Source organism: Zonotrichia leucophrys, unplaced genomic scaffold (genome assembly GCF_028769735.1).
Source record: "Zonotrichia leucophrys gambelii isolate GWCS_2022_RI unplaced genomic scaffold, RI_Zleu_2.0 Scaffold_325_58820, whole genome shotgun sequence".
NCBI classification, from domain to species: Eukaryota; Metazoa; Chordata; class Aves; order Passeriformes; family Passerellidae; genus Zonotrichia; species Zonotrichia leucophrys.
The window spans coordinates 9,601-18,605 of record NW_026992530.1 but is presented as its reverse complement, the minus strand read 5'-3'; the positions used below and the strand labels follow the sequence as shown (position 1 = coordinate 18,605).

The 9,005-nt window shown below is 52.9% G+C and overlaps 1 protein-coding gene across 1 annotated transcript; it reads left to right on the top strand.

Annotated features, from left to right (window-relative positions):
- Positions 1-3,801: 3,801 nt before the first annotated feature.
- On the top strand, positions 3,802-8,715 carry LOC135441518 (zinc finger protein 239-like). Its single transcript, XM_064701074.1, has 2 exons — positions 3,802-4,128; positions 8,182-8,715. The coding sequence occupies exons 1-2, from the start codon at positions 3,802-3,804 to the stop codon at positions 8,713-8,715; spliced, it is 861 nt and encodes a 286-aa protein (XP_064557144.1).
- The last annotated feature ends 290 nt before the right edge of the window (positions 8,716-9,005 follow it).

Below are 9,005 nucleotides of genomic sequence, written 5' to 3'. Positions count from 1 at the left end.
TGCAGCCGGGGGCTGTGCTGGGCTGGGAGATGGAGCAGGAGAGAGGGGGAAAGGGGCACTGACTTCCTCCTCACTTGCCTGGGTGTCCCGGGGAACCTTCCTGTTCCTCACAGCCTCCGTTTCCATCTGGCAAAGGTTTGGGACTGGGAAATTCTGTTTTGGGAGGAAAACAAGGAATGAGTACATTGAGTTTTTTTGTACTGGTTTGAAGGCAAACCTGGGGAGGGTCTAAATCAGAATTACAATTTAAAAGAAAATGAAGATCAAGGCAACGATATAGAAACACGGCCTTAAACTGACAGAGTCAGGATATAACCTGACACCCTGTTGGTCAGAGTGGTGGCAGCCGTCCCATTAAATGGTGGCTGCAGTCCTGTTGGAGTGATCAACGTGATTCTGTCAGAGCAGTGATCCTGTAGAAGGGTCTGGTCTTCCTCTGGAGGTCCAGTGGTGGTTATGGAGCTCTTGTCCTCTGGCAATCCAGTAGGCAAGCTGCTCCTGGTTGTAGCAAGGCTCAGCTTATATCCAGGTAGGAATGCTTGGTTCCTCCCCCTGGGCGGAGCATCCCACAATGGGAGGATGGAATTTTATCAGTCCTGCAGTGACACAATGGCCCATTCACAGAAGATATCTCCCCTGCAGGGCGTTATCAGGGCTGAGTCATGGAAGAGATAGAGAACCCTGCCCCACCTGTTTATGGCAGTTGATGAACATGGGGATTAAAAACATGCATTTGGTTACATTTTGCATGACAACCTGGAACAGTGGGGTAATCCCTGCTCAGGGGGTGAACACCACCCCCCTTACCCAAACTGGCTCAGGTGCAAAACCCCCACCCTGGGAAGGTCACACACACAGGAGATAATGTCACACTTGCCCTGCTCCAGGGGAGGTCTCTCTCCCTGTCACTCCCTTGCTCTCTCCTCTTTTCTCTTTCTTTCCATCTCTCTCTCTACCTCATATTTACTGTTCAATAAAGTACACTTTGGATGTGGCCTCATTAGCACCTTAATTGGGCAGAGGAATCTCTATAACAATTTGAGTAACTATACTGTGACATTATTTTGGCACAGTGAGTTCAGGGCAATGTTCTCTGACTCCAAGTGCCTTTTACAAGAGCATGGTTCCCTTCTCTGAGGATGTTGTTGTTCTTTCTGGAAGAACTCTTGGAAACTTGGGCACAGTCCCTCCTTCCTCCCGGGGAACTTATGGGAGAAATGATGAGGAAAACTGCTTTTGTAAGTGGCCAGTGAAAAAGAAAATATTTTCTTGTCCTTCCTTGAAAAGTTTGTTAAAATCACTGGAGGAAAGGGAGAAAATGTTACCAGCGAGACTGACAAGGTTCATTCACTCCAATGTGAAGAACATAAGGGGCTGCTGAAAGTCCCACAAAAAGTCCAGCTCAAGTAGCTAAATTCCCAAATAACTCTGGAATTCACAGGCTTGGGGGCTTTATCAAATCTTAGAAACATTATTCTCTTCATCCTTGTCAGCTTTTTGACAGCTACACTGAGTTTCCCCTTCCTTTTAATAATATTTGTATTGGGCCAAATTTGCACTTTGCTTTTATTGGAACCTGGCAGCTGCTGAGCTGTAGCTATTCAGGAACCAATGTAACTTGGAATTGCAACAGAATTGCTTCTATTGTCAGTTTATTTGTGTTTGGGATTTGTGTTTTCATCATATGTGACTTATGGGAAATCAAATATTCATCAAGGTATTTAATGTAGGATAAAGTTTTATTTCTGCCAAGTTTATTTTGTCCAGTGCCTTGGGGATGCTCAAGGGGTCTCTGTGCCTCTCACCCTGGGGGATGCTTGGGAGGGGCTGGGGGGGCTCTCCGACCTTCTCACACCTGGGGAGGCCGGGGGGGTCTCTGTCCCTCTCAGCCCTGCTGTGACCCCACCCAAACATCATCGGGGTCACAGGGACAGAGACACCCCCAAACCCCCAGAAGGGCTGAACCTGGGATTTGGTTTGGGGCTGAGGATTTAGGAAGGGGCTGGAATTGGGGCTGGGATTGGAGTTGGGGCTGAGATTTGGATTAGAGCTAGGATTGAGGTTAAGGCGAGACATGGGATTGGTTTTAGGGCTGGGGTTGGGATTGGGTCTGGGGATAGACGAGTCAGGCTGGGATGAGAATAGTGAGAACAGAACTGTGAGTGTGTCTAAACATGGAGTGAGACTGAGACCAGGGTCAGGGTCAGGTTTGGGACTGAGCTCACCCAGAGCGGGACAGAGGGGATGTCACTGCAGGATGTCCCTGGCATCATCCCAGCCCTCCTCAGGCACCTCCAAACATGAGGGGCAGCTGGGTACCCCAAGATCCAGGTGCTCCCACACTGCCCCTCCATACCAGGCGAGCATTCCCTGAGGGCAGCCCTGACTGTGACCTTTGGGGCTCTGGGATCAGCCCTCACATCCCTGTGGGAGCAGCTGCAGACAGGAGGAGAGATTTCCCCCCCTCTTTCCAGAGGAAGGGTGAAGCCCGGCTGCCCTTTTCTTCTGGTGCCTCCTCCTCTCCTCAGCTGAGGATGTCAAACTCCCCAGGAGCAGGAAAATCCCCATTCCCTCTTTCCTTGTGGCTGCAGCCTGGAACATCCACCCAGAGTTAAGGACTTTTTGACAGCCCTGCTGAATGACACTGGCAAGAGGTTTGTGAGAAAGGGAAGAAATTGTATTTTGATAGTAACTAAAAGATGCAAAATTATTTCTTTCTGTTATATTCCTTTTCAGTCAGTTCTGATCTGTTTTCAGAGTGCCACCTTCTCAGCTGATTGTGTTTGTGCCCTCCTTTCTCTCCTGCCTCTCTTCCCCTGCTCTGTTTCTCTCTCAGTGTCTCCCTTGACCCAGGGCAGCTCACACCAAAGACCGTGCCTGGATTTAATTCCCAATTCAGGAGCTACAGCAGCCATGGGTGAAGTTATGAAGGCTGGCAGTGAAATGCCACTGTAAGATCTTGCTCCACTTGGCTTTTGGCTCCTTCTTGACAGCTTTGCCCTCAAGGGCAGGAACATCTTTTCATAGCTGAGAACTGGAATTCCACACCCTGGCAGTGTGTGCCGTGGATCCCAGAGGGGCATTCCCGAGGCTCCCAGGGTGCTGTTCCTGCCGTGCCTCCCAAGGAGCTTCTCTCCCAAGGGGAGAAGATCCAGCAGCTCTGTGGGCTCCCAGAGCACACAGCAAAGGTGGCTTTGATGGACATTTTCCAGCACCTTCCCTTCTGGAAGCAGAGGGAGGGAGGAAATAGAAGCGAGTCCTGGAAGGACTGGAATGGGAAGGGACCCTTCCCATGGATTACGACCTCGCGAGGGAGAGACGCCTCTGCCCCAGTGAAGGAGTGAATGAGAGCGTGGGAACGCAACCGACGATTATTGAACGTGGACTGAACAGAACAAGACATGAGGAGGATAAAGGGAGAGAAAGAAATCGGGAAGAGGTCTCAGAGAACAGAAAGAAACAGGAAAAGGCTCCCGCCTGGACTCCGCAGCTCCCAGGGACACCGGCAGGGCGCAGCGCCCTTCACAATTCCAGCCAATCAGAAGACGTGGTAAACAATTTTCAGCCAACCAGAGCTTTTCTCGCCGATGACTCACCGGTTGCCAGGCGGACCCGCAGAGCCCAGCGGCCCCGGAGCGGAATTTGGGGCTCGGGCCGGGGGGACGGATCCGCCCCGGGGGGGTCCCCGAGCCCCCTGCCCAGCCCTGGGGCCGATCGGGGGCTCCCCCACCCAGGAGCCGGTGCTGCGGGGCCGCGGGGCAGAGCGGTGTGAAAGGGGGGTCCGGCCTGGGAGCGGAGGAAATGCGGGAGGAAGAGGAGGGAGAGGAGGAGCTGCAGCGGGAGCGGGAGAATCGCGGCGCTCGCAGCGCCCGCACGCCGAGCCTGCAGCAGCCCCTGCCCCGGGAGCATCGCCCCCAGCCCCGAGCCGCAGGGGAGGGCGGAGGCCGAGCTCGCCCCGGCTCCAGCCAGGGGTCTCCAGGAGGATTTTTTGGAGAGTGTTCGGAGCCGGCAGATCCCGGACTCGACCCCCGGATATCGCCGGGCTCCCCAAGAGGAGCTTTTTCGGGGGGAGAGGAGCCGCAATCGCCCCTCGGGAGGGTCCCGGGGGGTCCACGTGGGGATGGCCCGGTACCGACGGGGCGGGACATTGGTTTTGGGGATCCCCGTGAGAGCCGGGGCTGTGGAACGGGGGACCCCCGGGGCGGGGAGAGGGGAAGGGGCGATACTGGAGCTGGGGGACCCCCGGCAGCGCGGAGATGAGGCGGGGACGGGACCCCCTGACCCTGACAGGGGTGTCCTGGAGTGACTTCATGATGCTCGTACCCCATCGGTCTGTCTAGCCCTGAATGAGTTCTGCACCTTTAAGGCTGGTTCTGAGAGCGAAGGGGAGGAGGAAGAATCTGCAGTTTGTTTTCAGAAACTGCACTCACTCCTCTACATTCCAGCTCCTGGATGGACAGACAGCAGGACAGAGCTCTCCTTTGCTTTTAGTCAGTTTTTAGGACTCTGAGGCAGAGAAGTTCCCTGCAGTTTGATTTTTCTTTTTCTTTGGAGCTGTTCAAACCTGCTCTGGACTGAACAACCAGAACACCATCGGCAGGTCCCGCCTGAGGCCCACCGGGACGGACCTGGGCCGAGGCATTTCCAGCGCTGGACGGACTGATAATAGACTGATAATAGACTGATAAGACACTGATAAGACACTGATAAGACTGTGAGTGGGCCGAGCTACAACCCAAGGAGGGACTTTCGGAGTCTGTCATCTATTTTTGAGCAGTAGGAGGTTTTATTGCTTAATATTGTTCAATTTTTGTGCTGGTGAATGCTTTGCCTGTAAAATAAAGTTTTTTTAGACTTTTCTCCCCGTAAATATTTTCCCGGACTGGCTGAGGGTGGGGCTGCTGAATCGGCATTCTAGAGGAAACTGCTTTAGGAGGGTATCTCCCAAATTTTCCCTAAACCAGGACAGAGTGTTGGAAAGAAGGGGGAACCCCAAGTGGTTAGCTTGAGGGGAGGCTGGGGAGGGGGACCTTGGGACCCCAGAACCTCCCAGAATCCAAAAGTAGGACCCTGGAGGGGGGGAATCCCCAGGACACATGGGATCCCCGGCAGACCGGAGAGAGGGGGCCACCAGAACCCCAGAGGGATGAGACTGGAAATGGGAAACTCCTCGTGGTTTTTTTTTTTCACTCACTCTTGATTTTTGGAGGTTTTTATGCACAGCAGGTGACTTCTAGAGTTAGACTTAGGTGGGAGGAATCCCCAACCCAAGGCATTCACACCTTGTTTTTCCCCAAACCAGGATTCTCCCCAAACCTTCCTGCTGTGACACCCCCCCCTGTCCCGCTTTGGGTGAGCTCAATCCCAAACCTGACCACAATCCTGGTCTCAATCTCACTCCATGTTTAGACACACTCAGTTCTGTATTTATTCTCATCCCAGTCCCAAACTCATCTATCCCAACCGCATCCCTAAAGCCAATCCCATGTCTAGCCTGAACCCCAGTCCTAGCTCTAGTCCAAATCTCAGCCCCAACTCCAAGCCCAGCCCCAATTCCAGCCCCTTCCTAAATCCTCAGCCCCAAACGAATTCCCAGGTTCAGCCCTTCTGGGGCTTTGGGGGTGTCTCTGTCCCTGTGACCCCGATGATGTTTGGGTGGGGTCACAGCAGGGCTGAGAGGGACAGAGACCCCCCCGGCCTCCCCAGGTGTGAGAAGGTGGGAGAGCCCCCCCAGCCCCGAGCACCCTCAGCGGTGAGAGGGACACAGAGCCCCTGGTCCCCAGCCCTGCACAGGCATTGCCTGAGGCCAGAGTGATGGAGACCCCCGAGCATCCCCCAGGGTGAGGGGACAGAGACCCCCGAGCATCCCCTGGGCTGAGAGGGACAGAGACTGCCCCGAGCACCCCCTGGCACAGGGATGAGAGGGAGGGAGACCCCCCAGGCATTCCCTGGGGTGAGAATGATGGAGAACCCCTGAGGAATGGCCTGGGGTGACAGGGACAGGAGCAGGGACACCCCTTGGGGAATGGCCTGGGGTGACAGGGACAGGAAAAACACCCCCAAACCCCTCCCAAGCATCCCCCAGTGCAAGAGGCACAGAGACCCCTTGAGCATCCTCTGGGCACTGGACAAAATAAACGTGGCAGAAATCAAACTTGACTCTGCAAAATCACTTTGAAGAATATATGGTCTTCCCACAAGTAACTTGTGATGAAAGGGCAAACAAATCCCAAACATGAATAAACCGACATTCCAAGCAGTGATGTGGCAATTCCAATATTCATTGCTTCTTGCACATCTCCAGCTCAGCTGCTGGCAGGTTCCGATAACAGGAAAGTGGAAATTTGGCCCAATACAGATTATTAAAGGAATGGAAATCTCTGTGTAGCAGTCACAAAGGTGACAGGGATAAAGAGAAAAATGATTGTCACATTAGGTAAAGCCCCCAACCTGGGAATTCAGGACTTATTCCGAAATTTATCAACTTGAGTTGGCCTTCTTCTGGGACTTTTAGCCGCCTTCTGTTCCTCACCATGGGGTGACTGAACCTTGTCAGTCTCAATGGTAACATTTGCTCCCTTTCCTCCAGTGATTTTAACAACTTTATAAGGAAAGACAGCAAATTATTTTCTTTACACTGGCCACCCATAAAAGCCATTTTCCTCATCATTTCTCCCATAAAGAGAAAAAACTTTTATAAGCTCCATAAGCTCCCCAGGAGGAAGGAGGGACGGTGTCCAAGTTTCCAAGAGTTCTTCCAGAGAGAACCACAACCTTGTCAGTGGAGGGAGCCATGATGTTGTCAAAGGCACTTGGGGTCAGAGAACAGTGCCTAAACACGCTGTGCAAAAATAATGTCACAGTCTGGTTATGCAAATTGTTAGAGAGATTCCTCTGTCCCAATTAAGGTGCTAACGATACCAAATGCAAAATGGATTTTATTGTACAGTAAATGTGAGGTAGAGAGATGGAAAGAAAGAGAAAAGATGAGTGACAAGGGACAGAGACCTCACCTGGAGCAGGGCAAGTGTGACATTGTCCACTGTGTGTGGGGGTTTTACACCTGAGCCAGTTTGGGTAAGGGGGGTGGTGTTCACCCCCTGAGCAGGGATTACCCCACTGTTTCAGGTTGTCATGCAAAATGTAACCAAATGCATGTTTTCAATCCCCACCTTCATCAACTGCTATAAACAGGTGGGGCAGGGTTCTTTATCTCTTCCATGACTCACCCCTGATAACGCCCTCCAGGGGCGATATCTTCTTTGAATGGACCATTGAGTGTCACTGCAGGACTGATAAAATTCCATCATCCCATTGTGGGATGCTCCGCCCAGGGGGAGGATCCAAGCATTCCTACCTGGATATAAGCTGAGCCTTGCAACACCAGGAGCAGCTTGCCTACTGAATTCCCAGAGGACAAGAACTCCCTAACAACCACTGGATCTTCAGTGGAAGACCAGACCCTTCTACAGGGTCACTGCTCTGACAGAATCACGTTCATCACTCCAACCGGATTGCAGCCACCATTTAATAGGACTGCAGCCACCACTCTGACCAACAGGGTGTCAGGTTATATCCTGACTCTGTCAGTTTAAGGCAGGGTTTCTGTATCATTGTCTTGATCATCATTTTGTTTTTTAATTGCAATTCTGGTTTAGACGTTCCCCAGGTTTGCCTTCAAACCAGTACAAATCTCAATGTGCTCATCCTTTGTTATTCTCCCAAAACAGGATTTCGCATTCCCAAACCTTTGCCAGATGGAGGAGGCGGCTGCGAGGAAGAGGAAGGATCCCCAGGACACCCAGGCAGGTGAGGAGGAAGTCAGTGCCCCTTTGCCCCTCTCTCCTGATCCATCTCCCAGCCCAGCACAGCCCCCAGCTGCAGGACAAACCTGCTGCCAACCCTGTCCTGCTGGGGATGCACTGGGGGGATCTCCTTCCCCTTCCCTCTGGCACAGAGGCAAATCCCATCCTCTTCTTGTCTTTCTTCCCCCAGAGAAGGGACTGAGGATTGGGACCAGGGAGGACAAATCCCCACAGCAGAACCTGGAGGAAGAGGCCGTGATGAGTGACTCCAGGGCACAGGAATCCAACGGGGAGGAAAATCCCCACAGATTCCATAGGAAGAGGGGCTCCAAACCCAGTCTGGGGTGCTCTGAGGAGGAAAGACCCTCCACCTCAGGAAGGTGGACAGAGCTTCAGCCAGAGCTCAGAGCTGGTGGTCCATGAGCAGCTTCATGATGGAGAGAAGCGCTACAAGTGCTTGCAGTGTGGGAAGAGCTTCAGGCAGAGCAGCACCCTGATCAGCCACCAGATGATCCACACCGGGGAATGGGCCTACGAGTGTGGGGAATGTGGGAAGGGCTGCAGCTACAGGTCAGAACTCATCAGGCACCGGTGCATCCACACTGGGGAGAGGCCCTATGAGTGTCCCCAGTGTCAGAAGAGGTTTCGGACCAGCTCAAATCTCCTCAAACACCAGCAGATTCACACAGAGGAGAGGCCCTTCCGCTGCCCTGAGTGTGGGAAGGGCTTCAAGCAAAACTCCACCCTCATCAGGCACCGGCGCATCCACACTGGGGAGAGGCCCTACAAGTGCCCAACCTGTGGGAAGAGGTTTCACACCAGCTCCAATCTCCTCCTGCATGAGCGGATTCACACAGATGAGAGGCCCTTCCGCTGCCCTGAGTATGACATCGAAGAGAAGGTTTTGTGACATCACTGAGGGGGTTGTGACATCACAGAGTGGGTTGTGACACCACAGAGTAGGGTGTGAGGCCATAGAGGGGATTCTGCCATCACAGAAGGTGGCTCTGTGACACCAGAGTGAGTTGTGACATCACTGTGTGGCTGTGTAATATCAGAGAGCCGGCTGTGACATCACAGAACAGACAGTGGCATCACAGGACAGTGACTTCACATGGTGATTCTGTGACATCACAGAATCTTCTGTGACATCACAGAGCAGCTGTTTGACATCACATAGTGACATCACATGGAGGATTT